The following is a 23,843-nucleotide window of genomic DNA, read 5'->3' as shown; positions in this document are numbered from 1 at the left end:
TAGTGGAGTGCCTCAAGGATTGGTGCTGGGGCCAATTCTATTCAATATATTTGTGAGTGACATTGCCAAAGAGTTAGAAGGTAAAGTTTGCCTATTTGCGGATGATACTAAGATCTGTAACAGAGTGGACACCCTGGAGGGAGTGGAAAACATGAAAAAGGACCTACGGAAGGCAGAAGAATGGTCTAAGGTTTGGCAATTAAAATTCAATGCGAAGAAATGCAAAGTGATGCACTTAGGGAGTAGAAATCCACGGGAGACGTATGTGTTAGGCGGGGAGAGTCTGATAGGTACGGATGGGGAGAGGGATCTTGGGATGATAGTATCTGAGGATTTGAAGGCGACGAAGCAGTGTGACAAGGCGGTGGCCCTAGCTAGAAGTGTTCAGTTCTGGCGGCCGTATTATGTTAAGGATGTAAAAAGAATTGAAGCGGTGTAAAGAAAAGCTACGAGAATGGTATGGGATTTGCGTTACAAAACGTACGAGGAGAGACTTGCGGACCTGAACATGTATACTGTGGAGGAAAGGAGAAACAGGGGTGATATGATACAGACGTTCAAATATTTGAAAGGTATTAATCTGCAAACTAACCTTTTCCGGAGATGCGAAGGCAGTAGAACGAGAGGACATGAAATGAGATTGAAGGGGGGCAGACTCAAGAAAATGTCAGGAAGTATTTTTTCACGGAGAGAGTAGTGGATGCTTGGAATGCCCTCCCGCGGGAGGTGGTGGAAACGAAAACGGTAATGGAATTCAAACATGCGTGGGATAAACATAAAGGAATCCTGCTCAGAAGGAATGGATCCTAAAGAGCTTAGACGAGATTGGGTGGCAAAGCCGGTGGCGGGAGACGGAGATGATACTGGGCAGACTTTTACAGTCTGTGCCAGAGCCGGTGGTGGGAGGCGGGACTGGTGTTTTGGAGGCAGGGATAGTTCTGGGCAGACTTATATGGTCTGTGCCAGAACCGGTGGTGGGAGGCGGGGCTGGTGGTTGGGAGGCGGGGATAGTGCTGGGCAGACTTATACGGTATGTGCCCTGAAAAGGACAGGTACAAATCAAGGTAAGGTATACACAAAAAGTAGCACATGTGAGTTTATCTTGTTGGGCAGAGTGGATGGACCGTGCAGGTCTTTTTCTGCCGTCATCTACTATGTTACTATGTTACAATGTTACAGCAAACAAATTAATAAGCAATATGCACACAGAGTACAGTTGTCTCAAAGTTTCAATGTTCTCCCCAATCACCCAGTACCCGGCATTTTTTTGGGTCGCTAATGGGGAGATCTTTCAAATTTGAATTATTAACCCTTTTATGAGACATTTATTGGGTATTTGGTTAAAAATTCGTAAACACTTTTTTGGGGGGAGGCGGGTTTCTTCATTGGCCCCACTACAGTATGAACCAGTATTTGCAGTGGGAGGGGAAGTCCCATTTTCTCTAGATGGGAGCAAGCTGGTCTGATACGTTTCCAACAGCTTCTGGATGGTGGGAGAACTTTATTCATTTTCAGATCTTAAAGAGTTGTATCATCTGCCTTCCGGAGACCTTTTCTCATATTTACAGGTTAAACATTTTATTATTCTGATCTGGAACAATATTAAAATCTCCCCCCATGAACACCATTCCTTTACAGATACTGGTCAGTGAATGGATAAGACCTCCAAGGAAACATCTCGTCCACTGTTTGGTTCATATAGATTTACCAAAGTCACATCCTTCCCGTGGATCAATTAATTGACCGCCAAACTATGGCCCAAGACATCTTTATAGGTATCTTGCAAAATAAAAGGACATTTTATAATGTACCAAAATAGCCAAACCCCCTATCTTCTCACATCCCTTACTAGAATGTGTGCATAGAATCTCAGTTTTTATAACATAAGAAACAATGATCACGTTGACGTAAATGTGTCTCCTGTACCATTACATCCTACTTCATTCAGTCTGTGAAGCGCCCTGGACATGATGCTACGCTTTCTCCCATCATCGAGACCATTCACGTTCTAGGACCCAATCCGGATATTATAATCTCTCCCCCCTTCTTCCTTATCGGATCCTGGTCTTTATTCTGCCCTCCCTCTGCAACTCTCCCTTCCCATCCATCCTGCTCCCCTCCTTGCTGGCATCCAGCCCACCTTTAGGAGAAAAGTGCTAATTGGTGGGGTATTGGAGTAAAATATACTTCACCCTCCTCTCAGGGACTCCCTATAACAATACAAAAACTTTAGTACTATTTCCCGACCCCCCCCCCCCCCCCCCAAAAAAAAAAAAAAAAAAACAAACCCCAAACAAAACAGCAATCCTTGAACAAAGTAATCAAAAATAACAGTATCACATATAGTAAAAAACTGAAGACCATCCTCATACTCTGACACAAGAAGTGTTTTTTTTTTTTTTTTAAACCTGCTTTTGGGCAAAAAAGGAAACCCAGAACCAAGAGAAAAGCTTTGGTATCTGGGTGCACAGTTATTGAAGAGGCTTCCTAAACAGTTCCAGGGCTCTGTCCTCTCCTGGTTCTCCTCTTATCTCTCTCACCGTACCTTCAGAGTACATTCTCATGGATCTTCCTCCACCCCCATCCCGCTCTCTGTTGGAGTTCTTCAGGGATCTGTCCTTGGACCCCTCCTTTTTTCAATCTACACCTCTTCCCTGGGCTCGCTGATCTCATCTCATGGCTTCCAATATCATCTTTATGCTGACGACACCCAGCTTTATCTCTCCACGCCAGACATCACTGCGGAAACCCAGGCCAAAGTATCGGCCTGCTTATCCGACATTGCTTCCTGGATGTCCAACCGCCACCTGAAACTGAACATGGCCAAGACCGAGTTTATTGTCTTTCCACCCAAACCCACTTCTCCCCTCCCGCCACACTCTATCTCAGTTGATAACACCCTCATCCTCCCCGTCTCATCTGCCCGCAACCTCGGAGTCATCTTCGACTCCTTCCTCTCCTTCTCTGCGCATATCCAGCAGATAGCCAAGACCTGTTGCTTCTTTCTCTATAACATCAGCAAAATTCGCTCTTTCCTCTCTGAGCACACCACCCGAACTCTCGTCCACTCTCTCATTACCTCTCGCCTTGACTACTGCAACCTACTCCTCACTGGCCTCCCACTTAACCATCTATCCCCCCTTCAATCCGTTCAGAACTCTGCTGCGCGGCTTATCTTCCATCTGGACTGATATGCTCATATCACCCCTCTCCTCAAGTTACTTCACTGGCTTCCGATCAGGTACCGCATACAGTTCAAGCTTCTCCTACTAACCTACAAATGCACTCAATCTTCAGCCCCTCCTTACCTCTCTACCCTCATCTCCCCTTACGCTCCCACACGTAACCTCCGCTCTCAAGACAATCCCTCCTTTCAGTACCCTTCTCCACCACCGCCAACTCCAGGCTCCGCCCTTTCTGCCTCGCCTCACCCCATGCCTGGAATAAACTCCCTGAGCCCATACGCCAGGCCCCCTCCCTACCCATCTTCAAATCCTTGCTCAAAGCCCACCTCTTCAAGGTTGCCTTCGGCACCTAACCACTATACCTCTCTTCAGGAAATCTAGACTGCCCAGCTTGACATTTCGTCCTTTAGATTGTAAGCTCCTTTGAGCAGGGACTGTCCTTTGTTAAACTGTACAGCGCTGCGTAACCCTAGTAGCGCTTTAGAACTGTTAAGTAGTAGTAGTACCCTTCACCCTCTGCCAACTACCATTTGATGGATTAGTTTGGTGAGGCTTGTGAACCCTATTAGATTGTGGAAGATTAGTACATCCCAGTTCTGCCAGTGCTTTCTAGGCTTCAATCTTGCTTTTCACTTTTAGTTTTACCAACCATGATCAGTAGCCCAAATGGGAATAACCACCGGTAACATAGTGTTGTGGATTGCAAATGTATTTTGTAACATTCCTCGAATCATTGTGTTTTTGCAGAGTAGAGCCTATGAGGTCTTGAAATATGACAGTCCTTAGCTACTGAAAACAGATCTGTTCAAGAAGGCATACCATAAAAACCCATCTTAAATACTAAATAATTAGACTTTATAAGACCTAGACACAGTTGAAATCTTACCACTTGACTGATTAACCTCTTTGCTACTAATGAACAAACACTACCTCTCTAATCCTTATGTCGAATACGATCTTTCCATATTTGATGACCTAATGTATGTTACAATCCAATTTATTACTCAGGAACCTTCATGCATTACGATAATGTATTCTTCCTTATCATGTATATATGGACATGATACATATTTATACCATGAACTGTTCCATGTATGTTATGATTCCATGTATGCTACCATATATGTATGCACCTTTTTTTTTTTGAATTTAAGATTGTTTTTATTCAACATTTCAATAAAGAAACTCATACAATACACTTAACTGCAGCCACAAGGCTACCAACTCTCCAGAATTCCTCAAACTCGTCTGTAATACATAATCAACATTGTATTTTTCCCCCTCCCACCCCTCCTCCTCCCACTATCCTCCCGTTCATGGCTTCCCCCCCCCCCCCCCGATGTACCACTAGCAGTGTTCCATATTCTTTCTACGTTTGTCCGTTCTTGCGCATCATTATATGTTGCACCTTAATGCAATACCACTTGTAATTCCATGACCCAGAAATGGCAACCGCCATTACGGCAAATGTAAGCCATATTGAACCTGCAAATAGGTGGGAAAATGTGGGATACAAATTCTACAAATAAATAAAAATGATCCCAAACCAGGTCCTTCTGAAGATGGACTTTGTGCAGCACCTCTTCCTTCACTGAGAAATCATGAAAATAAGCGATAATGTCGCAAGGCACTGCTTCCCTGTGTGGCCCTAGGCTGCACAGAACTTTCCAACTTGATGCCCCTGCCCTCTGCATTGCCTGTCTATGAATTTGGCCCATCCAGCAAAAACTCATAAATCTTAACCACTTGCTTGCAGTCCATGTGATTCTCATTTTCTGGGATTCCTTTCAATCACAGGTTACACCAGCGAGAACGATTTTCCAAGTCCCCTATCAAATCTAGCATATCTTGATGCTGCTGCTGAAGAAGACACTTATCAACCTGAAGATCATGGATTTTGTCATCGAGTCCCTCCACTCAGTCCTCAACTTGCTGCAGCCGGCCACCTATTTCTTTAACATCTCTCCATAGTTCAGTGGTCTGAACATCACCTTCCTCACTGCTTGCGTCTCGCTCTTAAGAGCTTTGAACCAGCGAGTTAAATCACACTTGGTGACATCACCATCTCTGACTGTGCTTACTGCTGAGTTCTTGTCTTTTGAGTCAGTGTGGACAGGCGCCATCTTAGAGATCTCTGCGGCTTGTTTACTAGCTTGCGATTGTTGAGTACTTTCACCCCAAGGAGGTGTAAACTGGTATTTTTCCAGTTGTTTTTGAGTGGTCATGTTGTGCTCCCCTAGGTAGGTAGCAATGCAGTTGTTACACAAGTGGAAGTGGAGAAAATCGCTTTATATGAATTGCTCCAATGGAGTTAAGGATCTATGTGTTCATGTCCATCTGATGACATCACTTCCTCCGAGGTGCTCATTGTTCTGTGGTCATGTGGTTCCATTCTAACCTGAACTTCAGCAGCGCATATTTCTGAGCACAAAAAAATTGCATCAGCATCCAGAGTTGTACATTTGCACAGGAGCTGAAATGCCATGCTGTGTGCTATTGCAAAATTTTTGTGCACAGAATTCTAGCACATTTTCAGGCCTGTGTGCAAGCTTTAGCTGCTGTTGGCGCAGTACTGTGTGTGAATGTGTACGATGTGCTCTTCCACAAGTTTGCGGAGGTTCAGTTTGTTTAATGCATCATCATGCACAAAGTTGGCATTATACTTGTGTTAAGTAGTGTGCTAAGCTGTGAGTGCACAGCTCTTAATGCAAGCTTATTGCATCGACCCCTCAGTACGAAAGACTGGATAAGCCCCCATCATACTACTACTACTACTTATCATTTCTGTAGTGCTGCTAGACGTGAGCAGTGCTGTACTCTGAACGTGTAAGCGTCAGTCTCTGCTCCACAGAGCTTACAATCTAATCAGGACAGACAAACAGGACAAATAAGGGGTAAGGGAATTACTTAAGGTGGGATTGATAAAACAGACATGGGTACTGAACAAGTGAATAGGGGTTGAGTAGTTAGCTAAAGTTGGTATTGGAATAAAGGATGTTTATATTTTAAAGCTGCCTTTTGTTTCTTAAGGGTTAAGTATATGTGCGGGGTGTGATGAGGAGGAGGATTGGGGTCTGTACCAGCACTGTGCCACTTAATGGCTGCTACTGCCTTCTCTTAAAGTGGTATGTTCAGCTGTGCTGTTGGCATTCCTGACAGCTGGTACTTGGTAACGACCTGTGTGCTAGCTGTTACAGCCAGCTACTCCTCTGTCCGCCCAGATCTCACCCTCTCTCGAGATTTTGCCACAGGAGACAGTTGCGTGGGTCTGTGCTACTGTCTGTTGCATGGTAAACCCTGTGTTAACTGGTTAATGCAGCTTTGTAAAAGAGCCACTAAGACTGTTTCTCTTTAGGCACCAACTCAGCTTTATTTTCATTTTGTACCTGTAGCATTTTCTAATTGTTTTGGAATAATATTAGGTATGTATGGTTGTAACCTGCTTGACATTGGAAAATGCAGGCTATATGCCTTTTTAATATTAATAAGTTGTTGTTTTTTAAATAATTTATTTCCTGTATTAATCTGTAAGCCTTCAGTATCTCTTCTCTTCCATGCTTAAGTGACTAAATTTCCCAGCAAAGCAGTGTTCACTTACCCATAGATTTTTTTTCATCTGCTGCCTCATACTGGTGAGAGTTTTTTTATATACCACACAGAAGTAAGCTGTGAAATTTGTCACTGAAGGATGTGGTCAAGGCATCTAATATAGCCGGATTTAAAAGCTATATGGACAGGTTCCTGAAAGAAAAGTCCATAAACTGTTTGTACAAGATTTGAAAATGGGAACAATGAATGAGGTCAGCAGATTTGCAGATGACATCTAATTATTCAAAGTTGTTATGTTTGATTTCTTTATTAGTTTTACATATAACATTCACAAAAGAACGTAATAACAGAAATTATTAGAAATTAGATCATTACTGACAATAGCATACAGGAAAGTATTCTTATTTTCAAAAACCACAACCGGTAGGATCCAAGAATCAGAAATTATACTTAAACACAATATCATCTTAAATTATTGAACAGAGGTTAAACCAACTATACAATCAAACAGCAGCATTATTCTGGTTAATTGCCCCAGAGGGATTTCTCAAACTTTCTTTAGCAATTACAAATTCTTGAAGTTTCATGGGGTCGGTAAAAAGAAAATTATTAGACTCATAAGAAATTAAACATTTACATGGGAACTTAATAAAGAAAGATCCCCCTAGGGCTAAAACTCTTGCCCTAAAGGCCAAAAGCTTTTTCCTCCTTGACTGGGTTTCCCATGATAAATCAGGAAAAATTTTTATCTGTCCCCCCATGAAATCTTCTTTCATATGTTGAAAATATATACGTTGAACATTAATTTTATCCAGTTCAAAAGCGAAGGATACCAATAAAGTAGCTCTCTCTGTTATCACAGAGGATTCTAAGAGTTCTGTTACATTTAAAGGTTCTTCACCTGCATTTGATAGTTGTTCAATCACACTTTTTCCTTTAACATAATAAGCTTTTGTCACTGGTGGGAAATTGTCATTTGTAAAACTCAGAATTTGTAAGAAATATTTCTTTAACAGCTCCATTGGGGAAATAAATGTTGTAACAGGAAAATTCAATAATCGTAAATTGTTCTTCCTGAGTTGGTTCTCAAAGAACTCATGTTTTCTAGCAACTACATTTCTTTCCTTAATTAGTGCTGTTGTAGTTTCTTTTGAAGATACCATTTCAATTTCCAGTTTTTTTAAACCGTCTGTATTTCCCTCTACTTTACTGGATAATTGTTGAAAATTATTTCTTAATTCCTGAGTCTCTCCTTGAAGAGACTCAGAGATTTTTTTTAAGGATGAGTCAAGCCACTGTATGACATTCCAGAGCATGTCAATTGTGACTGAGGCCGGTTTTTCCAAACCACAAATTCCCCCGGAAATACCTTCTCTGGGCTGCAACGGCGTCGAGGTAGATCTCAAACCCTCGGTTGATGTTTCTCCAGAGAAAGATTCAGTGAGTAAGCCTCCTCCGAGCGCTGTAGGGAACAAGCCCACTTCGGACGTCCTCAAGTGGTCGCTGCTTAAAACAACACTGCTTCCGGGTTGCGGCGGGGTTAGGCCTTGCGAAGGGGGACTGAGCGTCACTCCCTCGCTACTGCTGTGTGCGGATGTTTGCGCAGTTGAAGTAGGCATTGGAGTCTCCGGCGCCCGGATCCCATATGCCTCCAAAGTAGATTGGCGCGAGGTGGGGTGCCCAACCGGTCCCGAGGAGGCAGGGGTACTGGTTTTACCCTTTCTTTTGCCCATTTCACTGGGGACGCGCCGCACTGCCAAACATAGAGCGGAGGTACGGGAGCTCTCACGACGCACGTCTGTTCACCTGCGCCCTATTCAAAGTTGTTAAATTGCTGGAAGATTTTGGCAGTCTGGGCATCCAAATGGCAGATTTAACTCAATGTAGACAAGTGCAAAGTGATGCACATAGGGAAGAATAACCTGAATTATGGCTATATGGTGCTAGATTCCACATTAAGAGGTCATCATAATGGATGATACCTTGAAACCTCTGCTCAGTGTGCAGCAGTGCAAGAAAAAAGCAAACAGTGTTAGGAATTATTAGGAAAGGAATGGAAAATAATACAGCCTGTATCGCTCCATGGTGTAAGTGTACCTTGAGTATTCAGTGCAGAGAACAGTGACCAAAATGATTAAGGGGATGGAACAACTGTCATATAAGGAAAGGCTAAAGAAGTTGAGGCTGTTCAGCTTGGAGAACAGACACTTTATGTGAGATATGATAGAGGGCTACAAAACCCTGAGTGGTGTGGAATGGGTAAATGCAAAATTGATTGCTGTACTCTTACAAAAAGTACAAAAACTAAGGAACACTCCATGAAGTTAAATAGTAGCACATTTAAAACAAATAGGACAATATTTTCACTCAACATGTAGTTCAGCTCTGGAATTCATTGCCAGAGCAAGTGGTAAAAGCAGTTAATGTAGCAGGGCTTAAATGTTTGGACAGATTCCTGGAGGAAAAGTCCATAAACTGTTAAGATAGACCTGGGGAAGCCACTGCTTATCTTGCTATTTTTTAAGATCCTGTCAGGTACTTGTGACATGAATTGGTCACTGTTGAAAACAGGGTGCTGGGCTTGATGAACCTTTTAGTCTGACCCAATATGGCAACTTGTCTCTTATGACATTCCTTTTCAGTATATATCTGTGTTCATATATACTAATAAAATTACTCATGTAAACTTGTACAACAGGGATAAGATAATTTATTTTCTCTTGCTGTCTTTCTTTACCCTGCAGCAATGTCAGACTGTCGTTCCAGTGTGCAGCTCCTCTGTGACCATGGGGCCTGTGTGAATGCCAAGGATGGGGTAAGAAGCTGTCTCCCCCACACTGAGCACTGCAAAGAAGCTTCTCGCACTGTCTGTCTTTTTGCCTTCTGTCCAGTCGTGCTCCATCTGCTATGCAGGACTTGCACACCCTTTTCCAAAATGGACATTCTCTGTCCTGAAATAGACTAGTCCTGATTTTAGGCACATTTGCGGTAGGTTTTGAAGGAGAGCTTAGAAGCCAGCATGGTCTGTGCCCCTTCACAGCCCTGCTGTTGAAATTGGGACCGGGTAACTGGGCAGCGTTCCATGGGTCATATGTTTAATACCTTGGATTGGGGAATTGGAGGAGCATAACTCTTTATTTTGTAGGTTTTTTTTTTCCACTGCTTGATTTGTGAATACAGCTCGGTTGGAACTGGCCTCTGTTGGACTGTTATGAGACTTCTGAGGGATTTTTTTCTTTACTTTAATGTACTATTCTGGCATTTGTATCCTGCTTATATCAGTTGTGGAATCAAAGCGGGTAACTCAAAACTAGCTCATTAAAGGCAGTTGACTTACCATTAAGACAAAAGCCAGAATACAGAAGTAATAAAATTCTCACGTTAAAACTATAAAACTTTCTAAAAAGGAAGGTTTCAAAACTTTTTCAAAAACGAAAATATTTAGATAAGGACTGAAACTACAAAGGTATCATATTCCAGATGTTGCTAGATAGATAACAAAAGGAGACTTGGTGGAAGGACACTATCATACTGGGGTCAAATTATATTGTCGTGATAGGGTGGATCAAATTGGAGGAGGGGGTAGCACTGTATGTTGAGGGCCTTGAATCAAATAGACTGAAAATTCTGCAGTAAACAAAACATATCTTGGAATCCCTATGGATTGAAATTCCATGTGTAAAGGGGAAAAGGATAGTGATAGGAGTGCACTACCGTCCGCCTGGCCAGAATGAACAGACGGATGTAGAAATGCTAAATGAAAATAGGGACACTAACAAACTAGGCAACACAATAATAATGGGCGATTTCAATTACCCCGATATCGACTGGGTAAATGTAACATAGGGACATTCTAGGGAGGTAAAATTCCTTGATGAAATCAAGGACTACTTTGTGGAGCAGTTGGTACAGGAGCCAACAAGAGAAGGAAAAATTCTAGACATAGTCCTTAGTGAAGCATATGATCTGGAGCGGGAGGTAATGGTGCTGGGGCTGCTTGATAACAGTGATCATAATATGATCAGATTTGATATTAGCTTTGGATTAAGTATACATAGGAAATCCAATATGTTAACGTTTATCTTTTAAAAAGGAGACTATGATAAAATGAGAAGAACAGTGAAAACAAAACTTAGAGGAGCAGCTGCGAAGGTCAAAAATTTGCATCAGGTGTAGATGCTGTTCAAAAATACCATCCTGGAAGCCTAGGCCAAATATATTCCGTGTATTAAAAAAGGATGGAGGAAGACCAAACGACAGCCGGCATGGTTTAAAAGTAAGGTGAAGGAAGCTATTAGAGCTGAAAGGAAATCCTTTAGAAAATGGAAGAAGGAACTGACTGAAAATAATAAGAAACAGCATAAACAATGTCAAGTCAAATGCAAAGTGCTGATAAGGCAGGCAAAGAGGGACTTTGAAAAAAAGATTGCGTTGGAGGCAGAAACACATAGTAAAAAAAATTTTTAGGTATATTAAAAGCAGGAAGCCGGCAAAAGAATCGGTTGGATTGCTAGATGACCAAGGGGTAAAAGGGGCGATCAGGGAAGACAAAGCCATAGTGGAGAGATTAAATGAATTCTTTGCTTCTGTCTTCACTGAGGAAGATTTAGGAGAGATACCGGTGGCAGAAATGGTATTCAAAACTGACGAGTTGGAAAAACTGAATGAAATCTCTATAAACCTATGTAATGGGGCAATTTGACAAATTGAAGAGTAGCAAATCTCCTGGACTGGATGGTATCCATCCCAGAGTATTGATAGAATTGAAAAATGAACTTGCGGAACTATTGTTAGTAATATGCAATTTATCTTTAAAATCGAGCGTGGTACTGGAAGATTGGAGGGTGGCCAATGTAACCAATTTTTTAAAAAAGGTTCCAGAGCAGATCCTGGAAATTATAGACTGGTGAGCCTGATGTCGGTGCCGGGCAAAATGGTAGAGACTGTTATAAAGAACAAAATTACAGAGCATAGTCAAAAACATGGATTAATGAGACAAAGCCAACATGGATTTAGTGAAGGAAAATCTTGCCTCACCAATTTATTACATTTCTTTGAAGGGGTGAACAAACGTGGATAAAGGTGAGCTGGTTGATATTGTGGTATCTGGATTTTCAAAAGATGTTTGACAAGTACTTCATGAAAGACTCCAGAAGAAATTGGAGAATCATGGGATAGGAGGTAGTGTCTTATTGTGGATTAAAGCTGGTTAAAAGATAGAAAACAGAGAGTAGGGTTAAATGGTCAGTATTCTCAATGAAGAAGTGTAGTTAGTGGGGTTCCTCAGGGTTCTGTGCTGGGTCCACCGCTTTTTTTTTTTTGTTAAATCGCGAGAAGATTGTGAAAAATTACAAGAGGACCTTACGAGACTGGGAGTCTAAATGGCGGATGACGTTTAGTGTAAGCAAGTGAATAGTGATGCATGTGGGAAAGAGGAACCCGAATTATAGCTACGTTATTCAAGGTTCCACATTAGGAGTCATCAACCAAGAAAGGGATCTCAACGTCGTTGATGCTATGTTGAAACCCTCTGCTCAGTGCTGCTGCGCCTAAGAAAGCAAATAGAATGTTAGGTATTATTAGGAAAGTAATGGAAAACAAAAATGAGGATGTTATAATGCATTTGTATTGCTCCATGGTGCGAACTCACGTCGAATATTGTGTTCAATTCTGGTTGCTGCATCTCAAAAAAGATATAGTAGAATTAGAAAGGTACAGAGAAGGGCAACAAAAATGATAAAGGGGATGGGATGATTTCCCTATGAGGAAAGGCTAAAGCGGCTAGGGCTCTTCATCTTGGAGAAAAGACGGCTGAGGGGAGATATGATAGAGGTCTATAAAATAATGAGTGGAGTGGAAAGGGTAGACGTGAAGCATCTGTTTACTCTTTCCAAAAATACTAGGACTAGGGGGCATTCGATGAAGCTACCAAGTAGTAAATTCAAAACGAATTGGAGAAAATTTTTTTTCATTCAACTTGTAATTAAACTCTGGAATTCTTTGCCAGAGAATGTGGTAAAGGCAATTTAGCTTAGCAGGGTTTAAAAAAGGTTTGGACGGCTTCCTAAAGGTAAAGTCCATAGATCATTATTAAAATGGACTTGGGGAAACTCCACTGCTTATTTCTGGGATAAGCAGCATAAAATGTTTTGTACTTTTTAGGGATCTTGCTAGGTATTTGTGACCTGGATTGGCCACTGTTGGAAACAGGATGCTGGGCTTGATGGACCTTTGGTCTGCCCCAGTATGGCAAAACTTATGTACTTAGCTATCGTGAAAACATCTTAATTGGATATTCTTGACCGAAGGAAAACCCAATTTGAGTGTAGAGGCAAAATAATAATTCAGGCTTAGAGAAGTAAGGGTTAATAAATCAACAAGAGATGGACAACAACTTGAAATAATTTTATATACCCAACAGGCTACCTTAAATTCCACCCTAGCGTCCACAGGCAAGTTTAGGTCTCTCAATCTGTAGGTCAATTTAGCTGCAGTGTTCTGTTGAACTTTGTATAAACTTTTTTGTTGTAATCCAGCATATAGAACTCTAAAATATCAATATGAGTCGGGACCAGTGCCTGTACCAGAACTTGAAAATCCTGTTGTTATTCTTAATTGATGTAGTTTGTTAAAAAGTTTGTTGCTTAAACTATTTACATGATTTGCCATAGTCAACTGGGAATTCAAAATAAATCCTAGATCCCTAGATGAAGTTTCAAAAGGAAGTTCTTCACCTGATTTTAATTTAACAGACTTGGGGATATCTGAAATAGAGGCACCAAAATATAACAACTTAGATTTGGTTGTATTAAGCTTTAGTAAATTTGTGGAAGCCCATAACTGGGTTTTCTCAATGTCCAAAATTAACCGATAACTCACTTCATACCCTAAATCTATTGAGACCAAAATAAAAATATCATCTGCATAAGATAGAACCAGATGTTGTGAAAGGGAGCTCATAAACACATTAAAAATAATTGGTGACAATGGAGATCCCTTGGGGACTCTTGGAGTCTAAGACTTTGAAAATATGGCGTTTTTTTGTTTTTTTTACACTATAGCTTTGTTTAGTGAGAGAGCCATTAAACCACTCCTAAAACCTGTGCAGCAAAACCAAGTTCAACTAACTTTCTATAAGTAATGTGTGGTCAACTGTATTGAATGCTCCAGAGACGTCAAATTGCAGAAGGACAGAGGGAATTTTTTTGACTTAATAAAATTTTGACCTTGGAGACCAAAATAAGGAATAAAGACTTAGTACTATGCATGAGTCTAAACCCATGCTGATGATTATGCAAATTTAAAAAGATCATAGTTTGAGAAGCAACTGTAGATTCAAGCAGTTTGACTAACCATGGTATATTAGCCACCGGGTGGATGTTTGAAGCTATTGACAGATCAAACCCTTCAGATTTAGGGATGGGTGTTAAAATGATTTTTCCAAAGCAGAAGGAAAATTCGCTTCTTGAAATGAAGTGTTAACAAAAACAGTAAACCAACTTACTACTCGACCAGGTATACCCCCTAATAAAAGTTAAGGGCAGCTAAGAGGCAAAATTTGCCCACTAATGATTTTATTTAAGTTGAACTTCATTTTCCTGGACCATAGTGAAAGAGGACCATAATCAGTCAACAAAGATGTCTAGACAGAACTATGTTGACTCCCATTACTACCGAAGAGCTGTTCAATCTATTATTTAATAGCGATGATCTGATTTTTTTTTTTCACCTTATCTACACAGCAACAGTTGTGACTCTTGAATCCAGCCTGTTTGGTGCCATTATGCGATGACTGGGATAGTGAATGTTGCCCCCACAGTATCCCTATCTGATCCAGGGAGTGTAAAGCTTGAGCTAGTAGTTGCAAGTCATCTGCATGGTAGTGTTACGTCACTTCCCATTGAGCCACCAGCCTGGTTATGGACTGTTTACTTTTAGGTTGGTTGGTCAATGATTTGTTTTACAGTGTTATGTTTATAAAGTACCACATACCATGTAAAATGAGTTTATCTTGTTGGGCAGACTGGATGGACCGTACAGGTCTTTATCTGCCGTCATTTACTATGTTACTATATATAATTTATTTAAAATTATGCATTCAGTAGGGGTAATTTCATAGGTGTGTACTGATGATATAGAGAGGCGGAGCTAGCTGCTAATTTATTCCTGTTTTGAAGTTGATTGTGAATGTGCTGTCTGTATATACCTTGCAACTCTGCTGATACTGTGCCCCTGGTGCACCTATATATGTTGTGCATGTAAATATCTACATGTATGCTTGTTTCCATATATTCACTGCATAATTTTCATAATAGCCACTTTCCATATATAAAACCTGCTTTACATTGCAGGAAATGCTTTATAATATTACCCTCAGTATTTGCAGCAGATGCTCTTGTCATTCATTTTTGGTGAATGGGGGAAGGTGAAGGGGATCCACTTGCTGTCCACATCCCCTTTTCCTGTGAAGTCTGCATTGCAAACATGGGCAGGTTGTCTGTATCCCAGAGTCTCTCTCCTCATCCTGTGACTTTTTTGTCCTCTCCTAGGATGGGAGGACGCCACTAGTGCTGGCCACTCAGATGTGCCGTCCTGCCATCTGCCAGCTTCTGATTGACAAGGGGGCGGATGTCAACACCAGTGACAAGCAGAACAAGTGAGGACCATTACCTGATTCAGAGTACCTACTTTCACTGTACCTCGTGAAGGGATGTTGCTGAGTGCTCTTTCTGGAGACATCCTTACTTACTCTGGTAGAGCTGGCACTGACGGTGTTAATTCCTTTTCAGGACGGCACTCATGTTGGGCTGTGAATATGGCTGTAAGGATGCCGTGGAGGTGCTCCTAAACAATGGAGCAGATGCTGCCTTGGTTGATGTATTGGGCCATGATAGCTCCTATTATGCTAGAATTGGGGACAACCTTGAAATTCTGGCACTCATCCGTGCAGCGCTAGAGAATTGCAGTAAAGGTAGGTAGTGAGAAATGCATTGTTATAAGAACTATAAGCTGCATGCAGTAGTGCATAAGTGAAGGATTTGAGTAAGACAGGGTGAAGTGGGATGTTAGATGGAATTTTTATATAGACTTAGTACTCACCCCATCACCATGTTTGAGGTGTGGTGCAGAAAAGACTTAATAATACAAAATTGTGTCTTTATATATTTGTGACCATCTCTGGGAAGATGTGACTAAAATCATCAGAAACAAAAAACGAGGTTTTAATGAATTTTGTTAGAGCAAATAATGTATAATACAGCAGTCCAAACCCCATCCTTTTATATGGAAACAAAAAGTTACAGAAGTTCAAACATGTCACTTTTGCAGACTTCCTATGGACTCATGACATGAAAACTGGCCATTTTTTTAACATCAACCTCCACTCTTCTGAACCGCTGGGTTGTTATCCCTCTCCTACCAGCAGACGGAGGTACTGAATTCTACCAGTGACATCACCGTATAAGTTGTGGTGCTCCCAGTATTTTTCTCTACCTTCCAGCAGGTGATAGGTGTAGGTCGGGCTGTTGGTGCTCCTGTCCGTGCCTAGCTCCCTGCTCTGCTGGCTGCAGCCACACAGCATGGTTGAGCATAGGAACTGCTCCCAGGTTCACGGTCTATGACATAGAGGAGCTTAGTACCACTGGGTGAGGCTTTGGCTTGGTCCCCCATGATCTCACCCGAGGGGTGCGAATCCCTGTAGGTTTCCTCTGCAGCTCCCAGTTGCTAAATTGGCTCCAGACTGCCCGGGTCAACCTTATTCTCTATTATAGGGAATAAAGCTTTTTAGCTGCTACTGCAGCTGTAAGGTTGTCTTTAAAAAAAACCCAGAACAGGGAAATCCCTTACTCTCGGTTAAGGGATTTCCCTGTCCAGTGAACTTAGAACGGCATAGGAGCCAGATCCCCGGTGTGAGGCAGATTTGCATGAGCTAGGCATGCTGGCTGGCAGGCAGGCGCTGTGTGGTCTGTATGAGCCAACAGCTGAGCACAGCTGCCAGCTCTGTGTGCCTTCACTGTGATGGGCTATTTCTGACATTAAAAACAGAGGGAACACTGCTCCCCAGGCTAAGGAGCAATCCGCTGTATGCAAATTGTTTTCCAAGTAAGCACTGAAAATAGCCCAGCAGCAAAAAAAAAAGGGGGGGTGTCCTCCCAAGCTAGCTGCAGAGTTATTTAAGGATCAAATTTAGTGTTAAATTATTTAAAAATGTATTTCAAATCATAATTTCAATGTTTATTCAAACCGTGCAGTAACATTACAGCTGTCCTCTCAAACTACCTCCAAACTCTGATCCAGTTTATTTTTAAAAGGTAAGTAGAAAGCCCTGGTGATTTGGGAATAGTTTCTGGAGGGACCTAAGTAGTGTCTTAACTCATCCAAAGGAGGAACCAGATCACTCTTGGGAAACTTCAAGATCCATAAAATTCAATCTTTTAGTAAAATTTTCAAATGTCTTGTCACTGCAAGAGGGAGGAAAGCAAGCCCATTCATATACTTACTCCATAGCAGTTTGCAGAAAAAGCTCAGGGCAGCAGGAGTTTACAAGGGGGGTTGGAGGAAGGAAAAACTCTGAGCAAACCCATTTCTATATTTACTCTGCACTTGCAATGGTGTCCTCTACCAGCTGCAATTGTCTGGTTGCTGCAGGAGGGAGGAAAGCAAGCTAAGGCAAAAGGGAAAGTGAGGCAGCACTTGCAATGATTTCCTCTGCTGGAAGCAGGAAGACTGCACGTCACAGTCGGCATGATGCAAGGCGACTGAACACCAATCGAGACAGCGACCATTGACGTTACGTGAGCAACACTTCCTCAGCTTAGATGGAATGGGCTGCCGGAGTTGACCTGACCTCCCTCCCTGCCAAGTCATTGAGACCAGTGATCCCCAGTGCTGTTGGCGGAAATGGTGGCCATTTTGTCTTATTCCTCTGCTTGTCCTGCTGCTGCTTCTCAGCAGCAGGAGAGTTCCCCCTTCCACTTCAGGGCTTTGGGGGAGGTCTTCTCTCCTACCTCCCTCAGGTCCGTTTGCAGGGAGGGTCCCGATGGGGCCCCTGGAGCTTTTTGGCTCCAAAGCTTTGCGTGTAGTTAGTCCGACAGCAGTTGCAGTCCGGTCTTGGGAACCCCCTCACTGGAGGGGCCTGGCAGGGGTCTCAGTTTGGGTGCCAAGAAATATAGGGCTGAGATGAGGGCGCTTGGAGGTACCAGTACCCTCAGAAGGGGCAGGAAGGATTCATAGATCCACTTGGATTCCTAGTCCCCTGCGGAATCTGATTTAGAGGAATTCCTCCCCCCTCCCCCAAACTTCGGGAAGACACAGAGGTCTCATGTGATCCATCTCTTCTGGAGAGAGGAACTGTCTTGTCTCATTGACAAGATTACTAGGTCCCTGCACATGCTCAGTACTTCAGCTGCAGACCCTGTGGAGGGGGATCTGCTGCTGGAGAGACTTGTGGGACCCTCAAAGCATTCCCCCCCCCCCCTAATGCACTGAAGAAAAATAGGTGTAGTCCCTCTCTGTCAAGTGTGCCACTCCAAAGGTTTTGCAGGCCCCAATGCACCAGAAAGCTCTTATGTGCCCTGTTGCATAGTGCATAGCCCACCTAAGATGCAGAGTTATGCAAGTAAGGGCTCATCGTAATATTAAAGTCACCCTCCCCCCCCCCCCCCCACCAAAAGGCATCCCTCCCCCGTAACGCTGCAATAACAGGTCTAAAGCATCAAAGAAGGACCCCTGACCTTCGTCGGGAGCATATACACAGAGCAAGGTATAGATTGTGTCCTTTAATTTTAATTTCTGCAGCAAATATCAGACATTTTTGTTGGGTATCACTAGCTGAACCTGCCAGGGGAATGCCCCGACAAGGCTATCATGACCCCCCCTCCCCCCTAGCTTTAGTCTGGGAGCCGGTAGAGGCAAAAGAAAGGGTAGGATACTGCCTATGGGAAATCAGATGCTCATACCCCTGTTTCGGATGCGTTTCTTGAATAAAAGCTAAATCCGCTCTCAGGTGGCATAATTTTTTAAACATCAGTTGACGCTTAGTGGGGATGTTAAGCCTGTGCACATTCAAACTCGAGCACCGACACTTGGACATCAAACCAGGCACTTCATTCTATCCCACAACAGAGCCCACACTACTGTAATGCCTTCACCATCCCCCCCAACACAGACACACACCCCACAATACAGTAACCACCTCACCCCAGTAGCAATAACAAAACCAAATGGCACCAGTAGAACCTTCCCCCCCCCCTTGCCGCACGAAGGAACCCCTTCATCAAGTTCAGTATGTCGACCAACGGATGCCGGCACACCTAAATAAGGAGGGAAAAACACCACTGCAGGTAACCCTGTGGGGCTCTGTTAACTGTCCACCGAATCCATCCTGGGCAGCAACCTGCAGAATTCAGAAGGTAGCAAATCCCTGGTTGTCTCAAAAAAGTACCAGTCCTTAAGAAGTGATGACATAAAGCAAGCTGTTTTTATGTCTTAGCAAAAGACTGCCATTGCAGCCTTCTCTCTCCCTCCCCCCCCCCCCCAACACCTTGAATGACCTGTTGCCATTTTAGCTGCTCTGGTCCTTTATGGCTCAACCGCCCACCATGTTTGCCCACTGGCGGGTTATCTCCAGCTGAAAGCAGATCCTGGGCGTCATCCAATGAGCAGATACGGTGCAATTTGCCCTCTTTATAAAATACTACTACTACTTGACATTTCTAAAGCGCTACTAGGGTTATGCAGCGCCGTACAATTTAACATAGAAGGACAGTCCCTGCTCAAAGAGCTTACAATCTAAAGGACAAGTGTACAGTCAGTCAAGTAGGGGCAGTCAGATTGGGGCAGTCTAGATTTCCTGAAAGGTATAAAGGTTAGATGCCGAAAGCATATTGAAGAGGTGGGCTTTGAGCAAGGATTTGAAGATGGGAAGGGAGGGGGCCTGGCGTAAAGGGCTCAGGAAGTTTTATTCCAAGCATAGGGTGAGGGGAGGTAGAATGGATGGAGCCTGGAGTTGGCGGTGGTGGAGAAGGGTACTGAGAGGAGGGATTTGTCCTGTGAGCGGAGGTTTCGGGCGGGAACGTAAGGGGAGATGAGGGTAGAGAGGTAATGAGGGGCTGCAGACTGAGTGCATTTGTAGGTAAGAAGGAGAAGCTGAACTGTATGCGGTAATCTGATCGGAAGCCAGTGAAGTGACCTGAGGAGAGGGGTGATATGAGTATATTGGTTCAGGCGGAATATAAGACATGCAGCATAGTTCTGAATGGATTGAAGGGAGGATAGATGGTTAAGTGGGAGGCCATTGAGGAGTAGGTTGCAATAGTCAAGGCGAGAGGTAATGAGAACGTGATGAGAGTTCGGGTGGTGTGCTCAGAGAGGAAAGGGCGAATTTTGCTGATGTTAAAGAGGAAGAAGCGACAGGTCTTGGCAATCTGCTGGATATGCGCAGAGAAGGAGAGGGAGGAGTCTAAGATGACTCCGAGGTTGCGGGCAGATGAGACGGGGAGGATGAGGGTGTTATCAACTGAGATCGAGAGCGGAGGAAGAGGAGAAGTTGGTTTTGGTGGAAAGACGATAAGCTTGGTCTTGGCCATGTTCAGTTTCAGGTGGCGGTTGGACATCCATGCAGCAATGTCGGATAAGCAGGCTGATACCTTTGCCTGGGTCTCCGTGGTGATGTCTGGTGTGGAAGAGATACAGCTGGTGTCATCAGCATAAAGATGATACTGGAAACCATGAGATGAGATCAGTGAGCCCAGGGAAGAGGTGTAGATTGAAAAGAGAAGTGGTCCAAGGACAGAGCCCTGGGGAGCTCCAACAGAGAGAGGGATGGTGGTGGAGGAAGATCCATGAGAGTGTACTCTGAAGGTGCGGTGGGAGAGATAGGAGGAGAACCAGAGAGGACAGAGCCCTGGAACCCAAATGAGGACAGTGTGGGCAAGAAGTAAATCATGATTGACAGTATCAAAAGTGGCGGATAGATTGAGGAGGATGAGGATGGAGTAGTGGCCAATACCAAAATACCAAAGTAAATGGATGCTGCCACTTGTAACGGATCCCCGCCTCACGCAGATGTTGGGTCAGAGGGCACAGTTTACCCCTGTGTCTCAGGGTAGTAGTAGATAAATTCTGGTAGATACTAATTTTTATAGGTATCCCACTCATAGGGTGAATTAGCCCTTGCTTTAGCCAGCATATTTACGTTGTAGTCCCTGAAACATGTTATAATGTCTTTAGGGACATTAGAGTGCCAGGAGCTCAGTGCTCCGTGGGCTGTCTCCAAGGCAATGATTGCTGGATCAACAGGGTCAGCATTGACAGACAATATGGTGATTGCCACACGCTGGACCACCTTTTTGCAGTCTAAATATTCAGGCGACTCAGGTAGCCTGTGCAAGCAGAGGTTGCAGCGGTGACTGCGATTCTCTGTTATCAATTTTATCTAATAAGTACTTGGTTGTCTGTTTTAAGTTTGTCAGCTACTTCTCCAGGCCAGCACTACTACTACTTAACATTTCTAGAGCACTACTAGGGTTACGCAGTGCTGTACAAATTAATGAATAAGGACGGTCCCTGCTTAGAAGAGCTTACAATCTAAAGGACAAAATGTCAAGTTGGGATAGATGAGATTTCCTGAGAAGAGATGTAGTGATTAGGTGCCGAAGGCGACATTGAGAGGTGGGCTTTGAGCAATGATTTGAAGATGGGTAGGGAGGGGGGCCCGGCGTATGGGCTCAGGGAGTTTGTTCCAGGCATGGGGAGAGGTGAGGCAGAAAGGGCGAAGCCTAGAGTTGGGCGGTGGTAGAGAAGGGTACTGAAAGGAGGATTTATCTTGAGAGCGGAGGTTACGGGTAGGGACGTAAGGGAGATGAGGGTAGAGAGGTAAGGAGGGGCTGCAGATCGAGTGCATTTGGTAGGTGGAGTAGGAGAAGCTTGAACTGTATTCGGTATCTGATCGGACGCCAGTGAAGTGACTTGAGGAGAGGGGTGATATGAGTATATCGGTTAAGGCGGGATAAGACGTGTGTCAGAGTTCTGAATGGACTGAAGGGGGGATAGATGGCTAAGTGGGAGGCCGGTGAGGAGTAGGTTGCAGTAGTCAAGGCGAGAGGTAAATGAGAGAGTGGAATGAGAGTTCGGGTGGTGTGCTCGGAGAGGAAGGGGCGAATTTTGCTAATGTTATAGAGGAAGAGGGCGACAGGGCTTGGCTATCTGCTGGATATGCGCAGAGAAGGAGAGGGAGGAGTCGAAGATGACACCGAGGTTGCGGGCAGATGAGACGGGGATGATGAGGGTGTTATGAACTGAGATAGAGAGTGAAGGGAGAGGAGAAGTGGGTTTGGGTGGGAAAACAATAAGTTCAGTCTTGGCCATGTTCAGTTTCAGGTGGCGGTTGGACATCCAGGCAGCAATGTCGGATAAGCAGGTCGATACCTTGGCCTGGGTTTCCGCAGTGATTCTGGTGTGGAGAGATAAAGCTGGGTGTCGTCAGCATAAAGATGATAGTGGGAAACCATGAGAAGAGATCAGGGAGCCTAAGGAAGAGGTGTAAATTGAAAAAAGAAGGGGCCCAAGGACAGATCCCTGAGGAACTCCAACAGAGAGCGGGATAGGGGAGGAGGATGAACCATGAGAGTGTACTCTGAAGGTACGATGGGAGAGATGAGAGGAGAACCAGGAGAGGACAGAGTCCTGGAACCCAAAGGAGGACAGTGTGTCAAGAAGTAGGTTGTGATTGACAGTGTCAAAAGCGGCGGATAGGTCGAGGAGGATGAGGATGGAGTAGTGACCTTTGGATTTGGCGAGGAACAGGTCATTGCAGACCTTAGTGCCGTTTCTGTCGGTGTAGAGGGCGAAGCGCCGGATTGAAGCGGATCGAGGATGGCATGAATGGAGAGAAAATCAATGCAGCGGCTGGGATGGCGCGTTCAAGTTTCTCGAGAGGAGGGTAGGAGGGAAATGGGGCTGTAGTAGGAGGGACAGGTAGGGTCAAAAGATGGTTTTTTGAGGAGTGGTGTGACCACAGCATGCTTGAAGGTGTCCGGGACAGTTGCAGTGGAGAGAGAGAGGTTGAGGATATGACAGATAGTGGGGGTGATAGTAGGAGTGATGGTGATAAGTAGGTTGGTGGGGGATGGGGTCTGAGGAAACAGGTGGTGGATTTCGAGATGGAGAGGAGATGGGAGGTTTCCTCTTTGGTGATAGCAGGAAAAGAGGAGAAGGAGGCCTGGTAGGTTGGTTGAGAGAGTGGGGTTATAGGATGAAGAGGAGGAGAAGGTTTGGTGGTGAATTCGAGGGTGATCTTCTGGACCTTGTCACGGAAGTAGTCGGCCAAGCGCGTCTGCCTGTTCCTTTAGGCCTGATTCTGTATCAGCGACAGCTTGATTTCCCCACACAATCAGCTCCCAGGACAGCAAGTTCTGAGCGCAACACACAGAGGTCAGATTTAATTTCTGGTAACCAGGGGGAGTGGGAAGAGGGTTTGTAGAGAGGAAATTCATGTGCTGGGTGATTTGCTGTATTTGAGAACTGTTGGGGAATCAGATGTTATGTGGATATTTTATATTGTATGGACTTTAGGTTATTTCAACTTTACTGGTAAGATTGACTTATAATGTTGGGGGGGGGGATAAAAAGTTAAAAGATGGATGATGGAATGTCATGGAGTATACTTGGAAACAAGTTGTGGTTTGTTTGGAGATTACTGTATTCTAATCGAAAGTACGCCAATTTCTTTTCTATGATGCCATCAATAAAGATGTTGAAATATAATTTCTGGTAACCAGAGACAGACTTGTTTCATGGATCTCTGACTCCTTGTCGGGGAGTGAGGGATCAAGGGCGCCAGTGATACTGATGCATGCTTTCATCTGGCGTGCTGCCCTTCTCCCTGCAGCCTAGACTAGAGACTTGCACGGGAACGGGGTTTGCGGGACTCCTGCGAGACGGGAAGCAGTTCTGCGGGGTCCCGTGGGGACGGAAGCCGTTCCCTGTGGGGGATGGAAACAATTTCGTAGGACTCCTGTGGAAGTGTACGCTTCACATTGTGCCAGCTTCTCTCTTACCGAGTACCTAGTTCTTTGAGTGCTGTCTCCTCCTCCTCCTCCTTTCTTTAAC

General features: G+C 43.9%; 1 protein-coding gene across 1 annotated transcript in view; it reads left to right on the top strand.

The window, feature by feature from the left end:
• UACA (uveal autoantigen with coiled-coil domains and ankyrin repeats) overlaps window positions 1-23,843 on the top strand; it is a 146,925-nt gene that overhangs the window by 56,887 nt on the left and 66,195 nt on the right. The window contains 3 exon segments of the mRNA XM_030189816.1: window positions 9,479-9,549; window positions 15,284-15,390; window positions 15,524-15,705. Of these exon segments, the coding sequence (XP_030045676.1) occupies window positions 9,479-9,549; window positions 15,284-15,390; window positions 15,524-15,705 (360 nt within the window).

Source organism: Microcaecilia unicolor, chromosome 1 (assembly GCF_901765095.1).
Source record: "Microcaecilia unicolor chromosome 1, aMicUni1.1, whole genome shotgun sequence".
NCBI lineage: Eukaryota > Metazoa > Chordata > Amphibia > Gymnophiona > Siphonopidae > Microcaecilia > Microcaecilia unicolor.
This window is presented reverse-complemented; position numbering and strand designations above follow the sequence as displayed.